Source organism: Clarias gariepinus, chromosome 19 (assembly GCF_024256425.1).
Source record: "Clarias gariepinus isolate MV-2021 ecotype Netherlands chromosome 19, CGAR_prim_01v2, whole genome shotgun sequence".
Lineage (NCBI taxonomy): Eukaryota > Metazoa > Chordata > Actinopteri > Siluriformes > Clariidae > Clarias > Clarias gariepinus.
The window spans coordinates 2,162,978-2,179,923 of NC_071118.1; the positions used below are offsets into that span (position 1 = coordinate 2,162,978).

The window sequence follows — 16,946 nt, forward strand, 5'->3', positions numbered from 1 at the left end:
TAAAAACTCTACTGGTGAGGTAATATAGTAATGAAAGCAGAAAAACAACATTATTGTTATTTTTGTTAAAATTAGAAAGCTAGTTTAAGAACTTCAGGAAGAGGTACAGTAAGTCTTTAGTCATTGTTTGGAGACTGAGACGTGAGTCAGCTGTTCAGAGGAAGTTCACGCCATGGGGTCTTGATACAGTCCTTCCTCGTTCCCTGAGAGATGGTGGGACGAGTCCAATAGTGCCTGTGGATTAGCGGGAGTGTTGTGCAGTGCAAAGTGTGACAAGTGCTTTGAGGTAAGTGGGTGCTGGACTGTTTTTGGGCTTTGTAGGCAAGCATCAGCGATTAAAATCTGATGCAACAGTTACAGGAGGCTGGGAGAGTAAGAAAAGGAGAGTGTGGGTGAACGTACCGCAGGAAGGTTTAAGTTTAAGTTAAACCTTTAACTTTAACCTTTAAGCATTCTGGAGGAGACAGAGAGGTTGAATGGTGCTCAGAGGTAGATCAGAAATGACCACATGACCGAACAAGCACCTGAGTGAATAGAAATGGATGAATCCTTCAGTTGTTGTAAAGGACAAATAGACAAAAGTGTTTCAGATTAGCGATGTGAGCAGAAATGGAGACTCGATTGTTCTTGGTGATTCCAAGGGTAAGAGCTGAGAATCATCTGGGGTAAAGAATACTTAAGCATTAGGGATTATCACTCATTACCTTGGTAAAAAAGATGGCTAAAAAGAGTGGTACCTCGGCATGCAAATTTAATCCGTTCTGTAGGTGAGCTTTTTAGGCACAATTTTGTATTTAAAACGCATTTTTCCATAGAAAATAATGGAAATTACATAATCCGTTTTAGCCACCAAAAACATTAACAATTTCCAACACTATAATCATATTTCTGTATATACGTAAAACAATTAAAACATTTAGAAAAAAACATTTAAATGATGTAAAATATGAAATAATTAGACATTAAACCTCACTTAACCTTAATTTATGATTGTTCTTGGTACCGGCTGTTTTAAAAACCAAAATGCAAGCTTCCCTTTGCTAACGTTCTTGGGACCCATGGTGCTGTGTCATCGCTAAATCTTGCCTAAAATTAATGGGTAAGCACAACTTAGCCAGCGCTCGGTTCGGCTCGGTTTGTTCGCTCGTATGCTTAGGCAAATTTTTGGCAAAATCTCTGATGTTGACACCATCTACTGGACTGGCGTGTGGAGGAGACGATTTAAACAACCAAAAACACAAGTAAAACAGCATTTAATTGTTCTTTCAATTTTTTTAATAGTCCTTAATATTTCAGGCCCTGTATACAATATACGAAGCTGCTTGAGACAAACTGGACGATGAATATTAGGGTTCAAATCAAATCAAAATCACAATGCTCAAAACAGTCTACTTTTAAGATAATGCCCTGTCTTTTTAAATACACATGAGTTATATTATATATCCTTTTACCCTGGAACTTTCTGGGAGGCATGCAGGTGCGTCATGATAGTAACGATTACTAATTAAGAGGATCTTGAACCATTGAACCATCACCCTTCCATCAGACATAAAATGTGCTTCATCTGCAGGCCAAAATAATATTTCTAAACTGTTGCACCAAAGGGTGGCATAACACCCTGAGCCGCTGATCTGTTAGTTTAGTTATGCAATAAGGCTTGAGATATTAACATTAAAGATAAACTTGGGTTCCAGACGGGGTACAGGATAAAATGTACTTCATTTACACAGGGAGCACAGGGCTGAGTTGTTCAGTGCTGGGGTTTGGGTGGAGGCCTTGGAGATTTCTAGGTTTGTCCCAAGATCTCATAAAACCGCAGTTACATCTATAACTAGCGGTCAGCTTTGAGGCTTGTTGGAGAATTTGATCTAAACTGCACTCATGGAGAAAGTGAGAAGCACAGATAGTGAGAGACTGAGTGGTCTGAAAGAAGTGCTGTCTCTCTCCTAGGTTCATATTTCTCTGCTCCGCACTGCACTTCAATAATTAATATTCATAATCGCATATCATGTCAGCAGAACACCCACGACTTCCTGTCCGAGAGGCCTGATCGGATCACCTCCGTCAGATTCCGCTGTCACATCAGCATATCCTCATCTCATTAGATTACACCGGTCATGCTTTTGGCTTTACCATTAGACAGCACTTTACTCGCAGGAAACTGTCCTGTGGCAGAAGGCAGAAGTTGGACCTGCCAGTCACGTTGTTGAAATAAAACAAAAAGTAGAAGAAAGGATGGTTTTCTGGGGGAAGAATGTGAGTTTGAAGCTGAGCGCCATCCCCCGTCTTTTAGAAAGGAATTCAGAGTCTTGGGGTGCCTCTTTTGCGCTGGCCCCTGGCGACCCCCTTACCGCTATAACTAGGGCGCCTGTTGAGGGTCACTGAAGCTTTCTGTGGACACACACAACACAACATCAAGATTGCACTCAAGCAGCTCAGCACAATGTATTCCGTCAGTCGCCCGATCTCTTCCTCATTCCACCCCTTCGTGTTCTCGTGCTTCTCCTCACTCCTGCTCTCTAAAGAGATTGTCAATCTCCAGTCTGACAGGGGACTCGGGCTCGCTCTGACGTTTCCCATGTGTCTGTTTCTCTGCTGCTTGTCTTTTTCCACTCGTCAGACTTTGACCTCTCGAGTGGTCGAGGTGAATAATCTTATCGCTCTGCGCTTACCGTTGTCTCCTGTCTCCTGTGAAGTCCTGTGATACTGTGCTTCGTGAGTGTGATTGCTGTGTGTGTGTTATTGGAAACGGTCCGGTGTCTTGAAGTGCTTCCTGTGCTCCTTTAGTTCGGAGTCGTTCAGAGTCTCTTCCGCCTTTTTCACCTTATCTGATTGTGCGATAATGCAAAGTGACGTATGACTGAATCTGGTGTGGATTATAGATGCGCTAGAAAAGGCCATGGTTTTGCTCGCTCTTTTTTTTCCTCTTCTCTGCCTCAATCATACTTAATGCTGTCTGTCCCTTAACTTCATCTCTCTCTCTCTCTCTCTCTCTCCCTTGCTGATGCACTCCTGGCCATTAATAAAAATTTTATACATAGTCAGGAAGTGCATTTGCAGTGGGAGCGGCTGGAGGCTCTCAGGCCGGCAGGAAATGAGCTGCTGGCTGGCGGCCAGGCTGGCTATTCCGAGGGGCCACGAGCTCGGCCAATCAGCTCGCTTCTCTCACTTAATGGAACACGCATACTTCAGCCCCAAAGTAACAGCAACAATTACGCCAAGGCGTGACGGTTGGTTGTTCGTTTTGTGTGTGTGTGTGTTTGTGTTTGTCTGTATAGTTCTTTATATATGTGAGTTTTGTATATGTGTCCTGATGATGCATGATTTGTCATGAGTTGTGATGATGGGTGTGTGTTCAGGATCAGACTGTGTAGGTTGAATGAGAACGACAGAAAAAGAGAGCGCAAGGCAAATAGGCAGCGTGTGTGCATGCGTGTGTGTGTGTGTGTGTGTGTGGGTTTGAGTGCAGTGGGGGGGTGTGGGGGGAGTGCAGCGTTAATTTTGATCAGATGCAGATGGTGGTGTTTATGTAGCTCAGTGGTACAGAGGGAGAGGATGAGGGAGAGCTTGACTGCTTGTTTGGAAGAGTAAGCCAGCGTGAGTGTGTGGGATTTTGGGCAAGTTCTCTTCCATTCCTTCTAGGAATCAGAGAGAGCAGGAGGCCAGAGCTTGGAGAGGAAAGGGAGTTAAAAGGAGTAAAGGGGTGTTTTGTAACTCTGTAGCCAGGAATCTACACTACACTGTCACTACATGCACTTTACAACACATCTGCTAGCTTATTAGAATACATATCAGCAAATACAGAACATATCACGCTGTTAAAGTTAAAGGAACGCAGTCAGTCCTTTCAGCGAAACAGCGCCGGCAGAAACGAATGACTTTGTCAGCTGTGCGCCGGTCATTAACCAGGCCATTTAACATCGATTCTGCCGTGGCTTAGTCCGGCTCCCGCCCTCCTCTTTGGCCTCTCTCTCTGAGATCAGGAATTGTGTATGTGTGGGGCGGAGTGGGGTTAGGGGCTTGTATCGAGGGGCACAGTGCCTAGGGGGCAGATGCATACCAGTACACTGAAACTTCCACACACGTACATACACAATGCAGCTTCACAGAAAGAGAGAGACTGCAAAATAAAGTTTGGCATCAAGATAATATTATGAGCTCTGCAAATGAAGAAAACAATCAGAGAGACAAGGGTTGGGGGGGGGGGGCGGTGGACAGGATGCAGGTAGTCAATTCTTGATACACAAGATCAAGGTGGGGGCGAAGGGGAGAAAACCTGGAAGACGTGGTTTACACAAGAATGCATTTCGTCACACAGACACGGGCAAAGTGTACAGTATGTGCATGAAATTATTAGCATCATTCAGGCAGCATAAAAAGAAAAAAAGATACATAATACCAGGTAACCTGGGACTTAAGATTGTGTAGAATAACAGAACACAGTTATGAGAGCAAAAACTCCCTTTATGTCTCTATATAATCCCCTGCTACACTAATGCACTTATCCCAGTGTTTCACTAGTGCTTGGACACCATCAAGGTAGAAGGTTTTCTCGGTACGCCAAAGCCATGATCTTCATGCCTGGCCTCCCATGAACTCCTTTAATGCCCCAAACATGTAAAAAAGGTCAGGACTGTATGAGGGGGATGTCCAGAAACGACCAGTTATTTCCTGTAACGTGCAAGTGGTGTTGGTGAGTGATTTTATGTACAATTCCCATAGACAAACGTGTCTCTTCTGCAAGTTGGTTAGGATTAGATGTTCCACTCGCTGAAATGAACTCCGAGACACCTTGGCCGAGATCGCATTCACTGACGTTTTTTAAAACATTTTTGCCGTTCAAATTTTTTACTGCGGCTAAGAGTCTCATCACCATACTGTGCTAGAAGTTTTCTGTTAATGTCAATCGGTCTTACGTACATCACTCACCAGAAACAGTTTTACATTCATTCACCAGAAAGTTCATCTAAAGTCCCGGTTTCACTCAAACTTGCCTTGTAGATCCAAAAAGGATATGATTCCCTGCAGAATGGAATAAACCTAATAATTACCATAATTTAAATAATTATTTCATTAAAAGGACCTGGTTCTTCCCTTTGATCACTTTGCAAGGTTGCGTCCCTGTAAAGTCATTTTTGTGGTCCTGTCCTTGACTTATGCAGACAATTGTTCCCTGAGGACCTGTGACTTTAGTCGCTCAATAGTTCAGGACTGGAATTTCTTACAGTCTACCTGAGCCTCCAGGAACAAACTGGACTTTAATCTTACACATCTCCTCTTATACTGAACTTCCAGTCTTGCATAATATTATGCACATCAATCCCTGGTATCTGTTTTCACCCAGATGAGGATGGGTTCCCTGTTGAGTCTGATTCCTCTCAAGGTTTCTTCCTATTACCATCTCAGGGAGTTTTTCCTTGCCACTGTCGCCGTCATCCCCGGCTTTCTCATATCATTTTGATTCATACACATTCACATTTCATACAAACTTAATTCTTTTGATTGTGTAAAGTTGCTTTGTGACAATGTAAATTGTTAAAAGCGCTATACAAATAAAATTTAATTGAATAGTGTTTTAGCACTTTTTACTTTAGAAGGCCTTATAGAGGTGTGTTGATGCACAGATCCTGCTTTAATCCCAGCCATCCATCCATCCATCAAATTTAGCACCCTGAATATAAATCCATCGCAGGGCGCAAGTACCTTTATTACCTGGTGCAATACCGCCATTAAGGGCAATTTGAACTTTAGACTGTTGGAGGAAACCCACCAACCATGTGAAGAACATGCAGAGATTCGAACCTCCAGTCCTTAAAAGATACAAAGCGACAGTACAGTACTAATAGCTAAACCACTAAGACACCATTTTAAAACCTGCCTGTACTTTACATCACTTGCATTTACCTTGTCAAATCTTTTGACGAAAAAAAAAAAAGGTCTCAGGATTTAAGTTTGTGTCATGCAGTCAAGTACTTTAAGTTGAGTTTGCACAGGACACAGAAACCTGATTCACTCTGCGGATCTGTTTGGCCATTTCCCCCCACAGGAAGCCAGGAAGCACCCTTCTTCCTGCACTAATACACAAATATATATAGACACACATGTCCTGTTACCTTGGAGACATCTTCCTTTCGATGTACTGTCAATAAAAGGACGTCCAACTGCATTCCAGATACCCCCCTGTGAGGCGATTTGATGTGATTGTGTTGGTGTTGTTTAACAGACAAAGCACTATGAAATGTTGAGCACAACACTCAGACATGTTTGGAGAGTGTTATCACGCTACAAAATGATCACATCTCAGAGTCAGAGGGCTAGCCCGGGATCAATGAAGCGGCTCCTCTAAGAGATGCACAGCGATAGTCGCTAATCTTACCGCAGACACGTCACCATTACGATAAGGACCACGGCTTTACGTCAGGTTCCGATCGGGAATTCGAACCTATCATGACGTGGGCTGACGTAGATAAAGCCGTGTTCTGAATGGACAGAAATTTAATCCGTAGTTCATTACAGGCAACTAGTTTGTGTTATGTTATGTAAAGAACAGAAATGCATTCAGAGTTGCGTTGATTAGCAGTTCATAACAAGCTGTTTGTTGCGTCTACTTTTTTTTTTGATAGGTTTACTAGTCCTGTCTGTTTACAATTTTCCAGCTTTATCATTATCCGGACTTTTTGTTGAGTCATGCATATATGTCTGTGCTTTTATCCATTATCTTGTCTCTACTACTCTTATTTAACCTCTCCCTCTCTCTCTATCTCTCTGTCTCTCTCTTCATCTCACTCCGGGCTAAGCTCAGGGAATCATATGGAACAGTGCTTGAGGGGGGAGCAAAATGAGAGATTCAGTTTCTGCCCGATGATGCCACTTAGCCATTAACTATCTCCAGCAAGTTACCCCCCCATACCACCACCACCACCACCACCACCACTACCACCACCACCAGCAGCAGCAGCAGCCCTCCTACCCCTCCAACTCCACGCCAGCCCTGCCTTTATCTACTATTCATATCCGCCAACCCCTCCCCCTCCACCCTGCTCTGTTTCCCACCCTCTCTCTCTCTCTCTCTCCCTCCCTCGTTGTTTGTGTCACCCTCACTCACTGACATACAGAGGCACACAGAGTGAATGGATGAGTGCAAAAGCAGGAAGCACAGAGAGAGAGAGAGAGAGAGAGAGAGTGCAAGTGAGACGATCCAGCGCTCATGCTTTCAGCTCATACTGAGAACAGATGAACTGCAGATCTCCAGCTTCACGTGGAAGTGTTGCAATCCCTGCTTTCCTTGTTCGTTTTTGCCCCCAGGAACTCTTTTTTTTTCTAATTGGGATATTTTAGCATGACATTTTACCCTCTTTTCTTGGGAGAATTCTTACTTTTTTTTTCTTTTCTTTTTTGGAGTGTTGTCTGTGCATGTTTTCCTTTCGTCCGAGCCTCTCAGTGGGCTCCTTGGGGAATGGTTAAGTGCTGAGGACTGAAGAAGGGGACTGACTGCTCGTCTGATTGTGTTTGGGACCTTTAAAAAGAAAAAAAAGAGAAAGAAAAGAAATTTAAACCTGATCAGAGGAAAAAAAGCAAAATAAAAAATTAAAAGTACTTTTTCTTGTACCATGGATCTCCCTCCCTTTAGAGGTGAGTGCCCTGTCTACTGTATGTCCTCATTTCAACATCACACTCCATATTCACTTTTGATTTTGTATTGCCTGTATGGTTTTATCTATGAGTTCTGTGAGTAACTCATCTCCAGTTTGGCGTCCTGAATGAACATGGGCGTTCGGACACAGCCCCACAGTGCATGCATGGCACTCGGGCCGTGCAGGGGTGGCATTGATTGTCCTCAAGGTCGGAGCTGTCAATACTGCCAGTTTGGGCTGGCAGAGATTGAAAGAGTGGATATGAGCAGACTGAAAAAAGCTCTCGTGAAGGGCTTGCTAATGCTTTACATGAAACATGTTTTAGATTAAAAAACATTTTCAAAAATGTGTACTGAAAGTGAAGTTTATTTAATATTCAAAGTGATAGGTTTTTTTATTCTATATTATTATTATTATTATTGTATATACGTAATTATGGATATTCGCCATGTAAACTATTGTAATTGTAAACAGAAAAGTAATGCATCTTTTTTTTACTGTAGTATTCTTTAAACAGACATTTAAGAGACACTTTGTTTCTGTTATTTTAGCTCTTGGATATGTTTTAATTCATCCCTCGTCTCTCTCTCTCTCTCTCGCTATATATATATATATATATATATATATATATATAGCTTCTCGATTTCCTTCTCTCTCCCACCCTTTACCGCTCTCTCTCTCTCTCTCTCTCTCATTCTGTCGAACTTGTGGTGTCTATTTCAGTCCTTCCTGGGGGTCGGATTCAGCACATCCGGAATCTCATACAGTTTATTGTCATGCAATCCTGCTGTGTCCCCAGAGGGTCCAGAAGGTGCTGACTGACAGCTCATGGACAATTTTGACCAATCAGTTCAGCACAGTTCCAGAAACGTGTGTGTGCACATACATATATATATATATATATATATATATACACATACACACACCGTATATATATTTGTAAAACTGGACATTTCTAATAAATTACTCCAATAACTTTTGATAGCTTTCAGGCCTGGCGGATATCCCAGGGGGTCTTTTAAGGCTCTTTGCTAGTCCCTAATGAAATGTCTCGTGTGCTTTTTAGCTTCATTTACATTGTCCAGTGACCCTTTGCAGGACGACTGTTTTTTCCCTTTCGCTCGTTTAGCCTCCCGTCTCCTCCCTGCTTCAGGGTTTTGAGTTACTCCCAGTCAGTGGTGTGTGGTGATTGTTATGAATAATATGCGCTCCTCATCCTCTTCCTGCCCTGGATCAGGTTACCCTGGCCGCGGATGTGTGCAAGGTACCGGGCGCAAGGAGCCCTGGGGCAGAGCCGCAAGGCACAGCTCACTCAGCACTGATACTCCCAGAGCGCAGGGCCCTGTCTTCAGGTTACCCCTCATGGCAGGCAGTACTGAGTAAACATGGCCCACTCTGCCATCTCTCTGGTTTTTTTTCCTTCTCTTTCTCTTTCTCTCCATCTCTCCACACACAGCTGTCTTTCCTTTTTTGCTATGCTCTCTCGCTCTCTCTCTCTCTCTCTTTACATGCACTCTCAGATCTGGGTGTCTTGACCTGACACAGGTGTTTCATTGAAGATTTGCTTTTCTAAACACTCCATGTTTCCCAGGCTAGCCCGAGCAGTCACACCCAGTACATATTTGGGATGCCGTCAAACACTTTGCTGGATAAAAGTAAAAGGATTTTATAATCGGATGTTGGCGTGAAGGAGAAATGCCACAGGGCTGTTTACTCAGCGTAGTAAGAAATACCGACATCCATCAAGGATGATGCTAATTCGATCTGTTTGACCGGTCGGATCACGTGACGTGTAGCTGTCCTTTGCATCTATGAGAAGGCAAATCATAAAAGAACAAAATCTCCAACCAAGCAGAAAGTTATGCTCTATCTGAACACTGGATTGCAGAAACAGATCTTAAACTTCTACCTGGAAAAAAGCTAAGCTCCTCTCATAGAGAAGGCATCCCAAACCACATACTGTTCTGTACTTCCTATAGACCCTACTTGTGACTTCCCTCATAACAGGGACCAAGAAATCGGCATGTACACCCCTTGTATACCCCGAGCCCATTTCCTGTCATATCCCACCTCATTGAATAGAAGTTCTTTTAGAGGTCGTGGTCAGAGATTGAGAAGATGTAATCTGAGCTGAGCGATCAATACCTCAGTGCACACTGGTAAAAAGGAAGAGGTTGCTTGCTTCACTCTCCACCAGTAAACCAGCCTTTTCCCCCCACTTTTTTCTATTTTTTTTGTGTACCAGTGATGTCCAAAGAAGCCAAAAGCAGCAGATAAGTTATTTGGAATTTGTGTCACATTTTTAGTCCCTGCTGTTCAGACATTAGCAAAGCATCTCCATTTGGCCTCACCCTGCCATGCGGTCTGGGTAATCTGGAGCTGACAAGTGCTCTGGGACATGGCAGAGAGTGGTAGAGTGCTCTTTGCAGGGGTTGGGGAGGGGGTTCATTGGGCTTCCTGATGTCAGCACCTTGCCTCCTGTGCTGCTGGAGTGTGGCATATTGATCCGTTGGCACCCTGGGAAACTCAGACAAGATCTTAAGGCTTGGACAGATGGAAAGAGTGCGAGAATCAGTGCCTTTATGATTTATTTTACAAGTCTAAGCTAAGAGAGTTAGCTGTTAGACAAAAAAAAAAGAAAGAAATGAAATCTATCTGTTGCCTGTTATTGATGGTCCCCCTGGGAAATCCCTGAAGGTCTTGCATTGTACTCTAACAAAATTTTTCCTTTGCTAAAATAGGTTAAGTGTAGAAAGACACCCACCTAACAGACAACAAACATCAATGGATGAGAAATACAGGGGTGAATGCTGTACCTGCAAGACACCCCCCTTTTTTACACCACCAATTTGTCCCTAATCTGTTGATTCTGAAATTGAACACTTTGTATTTTGTCTGTTTCTGAGCTGGAGTTTAGACTTAAGAGGCCTTAGAGTGAAGCTTAGTTTTGAAGAAAAAAAAAAAAAAAAACTCAGTGGAAAGTTTCAAGTAAACCTAAGTGTAGCCTGAAGTGATAAATGCTCCCAAGTGCTGACACAGTTGAGGAAAACCACATGGAAAGGACATGTGCAAATGCTCTCACAAATATGCAATTTAAAAGTTCCTGACATGACACAGATGAGCAAACCCAAAACTTCCTCTCTGGCTTGTCCACAGATGTGTGGTTGGCTGGAAGTCCGGTGTTGTTTGTGAAATCAGGCCCCGAATAATGAGCTCATGGAAATGAACAGCAGGCCCCTCTAAACAATTAGATGGACTGATAGGCCCTGACTGCAGCTCTCTGCTGGATTTGATGTAATTACTCTCCAGGACTTCTTTTTCCTTGTCTGTGTAATTTGAAAATGCATTCTGTACTTCCGACCTGGGCCTCCTTATCTCGACTTTATGGCCGGCTGGTTGGGGCAGAGGATGGATGCTATCTTACCTTTTTTTTTTTTTTTTTACTTCATGAGAGCATCCACTGATTTTTGCCAGGAATTCAGCTGACTGTGCCCCGGATACTTGGCAGACCAGGAGCAGACATTGCTTCTTCTAATTGATGCCCCCGTGTATGGATTTCCGTTCCTACGTTACGTTAGACACGGCTCTCCCCTTCTGTGTAATCTCTTCATCGAGAAAATGCTTCTCCATTCATCCCCAACCGGTCTTTGTGAACACTGACCTTCTTTATGCACGCTCACGGGTCTGTTGTGCAATCCGAGAAAAGTATGTGTCCGAGCACAGACAGACAGACCGGGAGGTTTGTTAAATTTTGTGCGTTTAGTTTAGTTTATTTCGAGTCTTGAATGCACAAAACCCGAACGCGATCCAAGTTCCTGTTGGGGTATGACATCGAATAATGCAAACAGTCTGTTTCTCAATTCCAGGATACTGATGTTTTCCATGTACATTCCACTAACCATGTTGTTCCTGTTTATGGAGGATAAGGCTTAACAAAAGAAAAGTTTCAGGGAGGGGTTATTGGATTCCTCTGAGCAGCTGGGGAAAGGATGCCTCAGGACATTGACACTGAGTCTTATGGGTTCCCCTGTTTCCCACAATTTTTTTTTATTTTGCTGTCAATTCCTCTGCTCACATTCTCTTCCCTCGTGTCAACAGCTGTGTTCACCAGATGCTAAATTACAGTGCGATGCCAATAGCTTTATCTCCATCCTCTGTGACTAATAATAGATTTAGTCTCAGTAGTAGACTATGCAAGTGCAAGTATGTGTGCATGCTGTTCTTTCCAGTACCAGTATCTAGTGCACTGAATTCAGATGTTTAGTTTTTAACAGTGCTCTTTTATGATGTCTTCCAGGTTTATCTGATGTGCCGTGATTGGTGCGAGCCTTGTATCCAAGTCTGTTCCTTACTGGCTCTCGTGGCATTATGGACTCAGCGCCTCCTCTCAGGATGGACCGTGATGGCCTGGACCTCCAGCAAGTTCCCGTGCTCTCTATAGATCAGATTCGCGCGATAAGGGCCAACAATGACTATGTGGAGCGTCCTGTTGCACTAGACCCTGCTTCGCAGGTGGGTGTCTTCTATACGTACGATGAAAGACATCCTCAGATGCCTCGCAGTCAGAGTCAACACCAACATGCCCATCTGGCTCACCTGAGTCGCTCTAGTACAATCAGCTCCATGTCCCGTGGAAGTGTCGCTTCGGACCAGAGACTTCTTTCAGGATTAACAAGTTCCCATTCCGGATTGGCCTCTGTAGTGCGTTCTCAACCCAAGGGCGACCTGAAACCGGACTCGTTAAGTAAAGGCTTGGCTGATGGAGAGGATGTAGGCTTACATCTGTTCATCTGTGAACGCTGTAGCCGCTGCAAGTGCCAGGAGTGTTGTGCCCCTCGAAGCTTGCCCTCGTGCTGGGCGTGTGGCCAGCGATGTCTGTGCTCGGCCGAGAACGCCGTAGAGTACGGCACCTGCCTGTGCTGTGTGAAGGGTCTCTTTTACCACTGTTCGGGAGATGATGAGGACAACTGCGCTGACCGACCCTGCTCCTGTGCCCCGGCTCATGCCTGCTCCCGCTGGAGCACCATGGCCGTCCTGTCTCTCTGCCTGCCCTGCTTGTGCTGCTATCCTCCTGCCAAGCTTTGCCTCACTATGTGCCAGCGTGGCTACGACCGCGCCAGACGACCCGGCTGCCGCTGCAGCAACACCAACACCGTGTGCCGCAAGATCTCCGCCACCAACCCTGCACCTTTCCGCAAGAGTCTGGATAAACCGGTATGACACCGACACGTCGCTCCTTCCGTCATCCTGTCACCGCATTCCCTCCTTTCGCATTCCCGAGGATACCAAACACTGAACTTACTGACCTGCACCCAACCAATCAGGCCTAGCTACATTACGTGCAAGAATGGAAGCTTATTAATGAAAAAAAGTGTTGTCTATTTATTTATTTATTTGACTTTCCTGGCAAAGACAGGTAACGCTGTCCGTACAGTATGTAACCTTTTACAGGGAGTAAGCTATCAGAACAAAACAAAACAAAAAAAATGTGGTGCTGCGATGGGTAAAATGCATCTTCCGGGCACAGTGCCAGGAAATTATCTTCAGCCATATTGCGTGGACGGTCTGTACGCAAAAGCGGCTTATGCGAGGGCGACGTAGAGCCAAGAGACATTAGTTACAAACCAAACCAAACCAAAAAGGGACCAGATAAAGCTGATTCAGGAATGGCTCGTGCCGTAAAAAAAGACATTGAGACATCGAGAGGAAGCGAGAAAGCCGGTGTGTGTGTGTTTCGTGTTTGTGCGTGTGCATGCGGATGCGTGTGAAAGACATGTAAGGTGTATGTGCATGCGTGCGCAGTCTCAGGCCTCTGTCTGCTCTCAGCAGAAGCATTCCTTTTTTTTTTTTTTTTTTTTTACATTTTTTTTATTTTTAGAGAAGCTGCTCAGAAAGACAAAGTGTCTGGTCAGGTTTCCAGCGCAGGGCAGCCTGACGCCAGCCTCTCCCAAGCGCTCTCTCCGTGCGTCCTCACCATTCCACCCCCACCTCCTCCTGTCCTCCTCTACCACCACTACCACCCCACCCTCTCGTCTGCTGCTCTCTCTCTCATTCCTGTAGTGGGAATTCTTCGTCCTGTGCTATCTCCACCTATGCTATGGGACCAAATGTGATTCAGTCATCGTACATTCCCGACGAAATATATATACAGTATATATATATATCTACATATATATATTAAAAAAAAACCTCCGTCATGGACTCATTGTTTTTCTCTTTGCTGCTTTCGAGATAACATGTTACATCATTACTTAGATAACTCTCAAGCAAAAATCGTCCGAAATAAACGAAAGGACTTTTGTATCACCGTGCGGTTTAAGATCAAACTCAACTCTGAACAGCAAAGAAAGCTAGCCGGGAATATGCTATTCACACAATGGCCATACGATCTAAGCACTTTGGACTTTGGCTCTTAAAGCGCTCATCACGTCCGCTGATTGACAGGAAGTGAAAGCGTCGAAGAGCCTTTCGTGTCCTCACACAGGAAGAGGAGACTCCTTTGAGACGAGGCTTGAAGTCGATTGCCTTACCAGAATGAAACTTGGGAACAAGGTGAAACAGATGCACTGATATCCAAAATTGGGATGAGAAACGAAATCAAGAAATCTGTTTTGTATGTGTGTGTGTGTGTGCGAGTGTGTGCGTGCGCATGTACGTGCGCTAGCGTTTGAGTTTTTCCCTTCTGTATATGCACACTGCTCCTTGTTGTTAGAGTTCCTTTGCTCTATTTTTCTATCTACGTAGGATTGTTATTGTATTTCTATTTTTATTCTATTTGGTTTAATCTGGGTATTATTGTTACCGTTATTTTCTATTACCATCGGGGAAAAAAATTAATAAAAATTAACCTTGAATTAAATCACAGGCCTGGCTAACACTTTAAAATTAACTTTAAAGCTGGCTATGTGTATATTACGGAGGAGAGGACTTTTGTGGTTCCACACAAAAATTATCCACAGTATAAGGGATGAGTCTTATCATGGATTCATGAGTCATTGGCTTGTATTGTCACATGGTCACAATTACAAAATTGGAAATTTGAGTATAACGAGTGTATTTACGAGTTGCAAGCAATTATTTAAAGGGCGAGAAAGACTGGAAGGACCATTTATGGAAAACACATGATGCATACATTTTTAGGAATTATTATGTCGTATGTAAATCAGTAACAATAACGGTGTTAATAATATATGTACGACACGCAAGACATGGTCAGATGTGATGCTACTGGTTTCATCCAATCTTTCTACTTAAACAAACCAAAGAAATTATTAAGATATTTTAAGCTTTTCACTCCACCGTGACATGTCATTTTTTATATCTTGTACCAATCAAGCCAGATCTTTAAGATCTTCATCCTATTTGAAAGCACAAAGACCTTAAACGTCTTTTCACAACGTGAGACCATAACCTCTCCTCTCCTCCATGGTCCAATCCTAAGAGACAATCTCTCAAAGAGGGGTGATATTATTATTATTAATATTATTATAGGGATGGGTGCAGTCTATATAGGTACAAGCATTTTACAGGAACTGGTGCTGACCTCCGTCTTTAAGTTAACCACTAAAAGTTCCCCGTATTGTATTTGTAAGCATTGCTTTGGTACAGTTGGCATCTTGTATGTTGTAAAAGAATTAAAGGAGAGAGAAAGAGAGAGAGAGAAATCTATATAAAATGAATATATTATATATATAATATACACGTTTTCTTCTGTTGCCGACATATTATCGACGAGTCACAGATATTTATTTAAATGATTGTTGAGGAAAGATGAGTATTTATTTATGGTAAATGATGAAAAGAAACAACCCTTGTAATGATTTCAATTTTTTTTGTTGGAGTGGAGTGGCGGGTGTGGCCTCAAGGCCAAGGATAATAAATAAAAGCAGTTTTCAAATGCACTTCTGTGTCTTTTTGTTTCAGTTTTTTATTTAAATGCATACTAATTGGACAAAAAAATGACTGGACTTCCTCTTGGATCTAAGCCCATTAGCATTTAGATTTATGTACTGTATACTCTAAACCTTTAAATGTGCATCTCCATGTTTGGGACATAATTCTCTCTCAGCTGCAGATCATTTTAGGTTCCACATCCAACAATGTACACAGATGAGGGGCGTTTAGGTCAAACATTTACAGCTCAGTACGGTGACGAAACTCTCACAGAAAAACATTTGCACGGTACAAATGTTTTAAAGGAGGCCGTACGTCTGTAAATGACGATCCTGGTTAAGGTGGGTCAGAGCCCTCTGCAATCATGGCCGAGTAGAACGCCTGATCCTTGCAAACTGATGTCGCCAAATTGCGGAAGAGACACATCTGTCTCTCTAAACTGTACACACAATCATTCACCAACACCACTTACACATTACATCAACTCGACTGGGGGTTATTGCCACAACCCCTATACAGTTCTGACCTCACTTCAAGCAATTTCTGCACGTCTGAGCCATTATAGGAGTTCCTGGGAGGCCAGGGTTACAGACAGAAGCAGGCAATCTGATCATGGCTCTGGCGTACTGAGAAAACATTGTACCTTGATGGTGTACAAGCTTTAGTGAAACAGTGGGATAAGTGCATTAGTGTAGCAGATCTGATTACACTGTAATGAGCGCTGTTATAGAGCAAGTGAAATCATTTGAATATAGTACTATTACCATATACAGTACCAAATACACAAGTATTTTTTTACCTGAAATAACAATATCATTGATTACTTTTAAGCTGATAAGATTATTTTTTAGCTTTAATATAACGTATATATATTGTGTACATACATACATTGAACTATTAAAAAATGTGTTTTTATATTTATACGATCTTGACAATTTGCCCTTGTGGAGTCATTTGTCTGGTCCCCACAATGAAAAGCAAAAATATTTACTTTTCTTTCTGGGGTCAAGGTTGGGGTTAGGTTTAGATATAGGCATGCGTCATTAGTTGCGTTAATATTAATTATGTCAGGATTATGTCCTCCTATTGGTTGTAGGATTTGTGTGTGTGTGCGTGTGTCTGTTGGGGGTGCTCGCCTTGTTACTTCACTCCCCACACTTCAGCCTGTTTGCCTCATGCATAAGTAATCAAGGCCAGTTCCTGCTAATGGCTTCTAAGAAGAGTGAATACAGATGTGTGTGCATGTGTGTTGATCTGTGTACACACATCTGCCCTGGAGAAACCGTTTCTGCATACCTTAAAGAAGAGGAGCTCGACCTGACTTCCACCCGAAAACTCCCTGCATCCTCAGTGCGCCCTGTAACATTAAGTCTAATCCACTCTCTCTCTAGAGCAAATAAATAATTCATGTCAATACGC

General features: G+C 43.1%; 1 protein-coding gene across 1 annotated transcript; it reads left to right on the forward strand.

Annotated features, from left to right (window-relative positions):
- Positions 1–7,147: 7,147 nt before the first annotated feature.
- Positions 7,148–15,535, forward strand: LOC128507907 (protein sprouty homolog 3). Its single transcript, XM_053479053.1, has 2 exons — positions 7,148–7,632; positions 11,932–15,535. The coding sequence occupies exon 2, from the start codon at positions 12,003–12,005 to the stop codon at positions 12,852–12,854; it is 852 nt and encodes a 283-aa protein (XP_053335028.1). The 5' UTR covers positions 7,148–7,632; positions 11,932–12,002; the 3' UTR covers positions 12,855–15,535.
- The last annotated feature ends 1,411 nt before the right edge of the window (positions 15,536–16,946 follow it).

Bases quoted from the DNA above. Each gene is read 5' to 3' on its own strand.
- LOC128507907 (XM_053479053.1), top strand. From the start codon at position 12,003: ATGGACTCAGCGCCTCCTCTCAGGATGGACCGTGATGGCCTGGACCTC.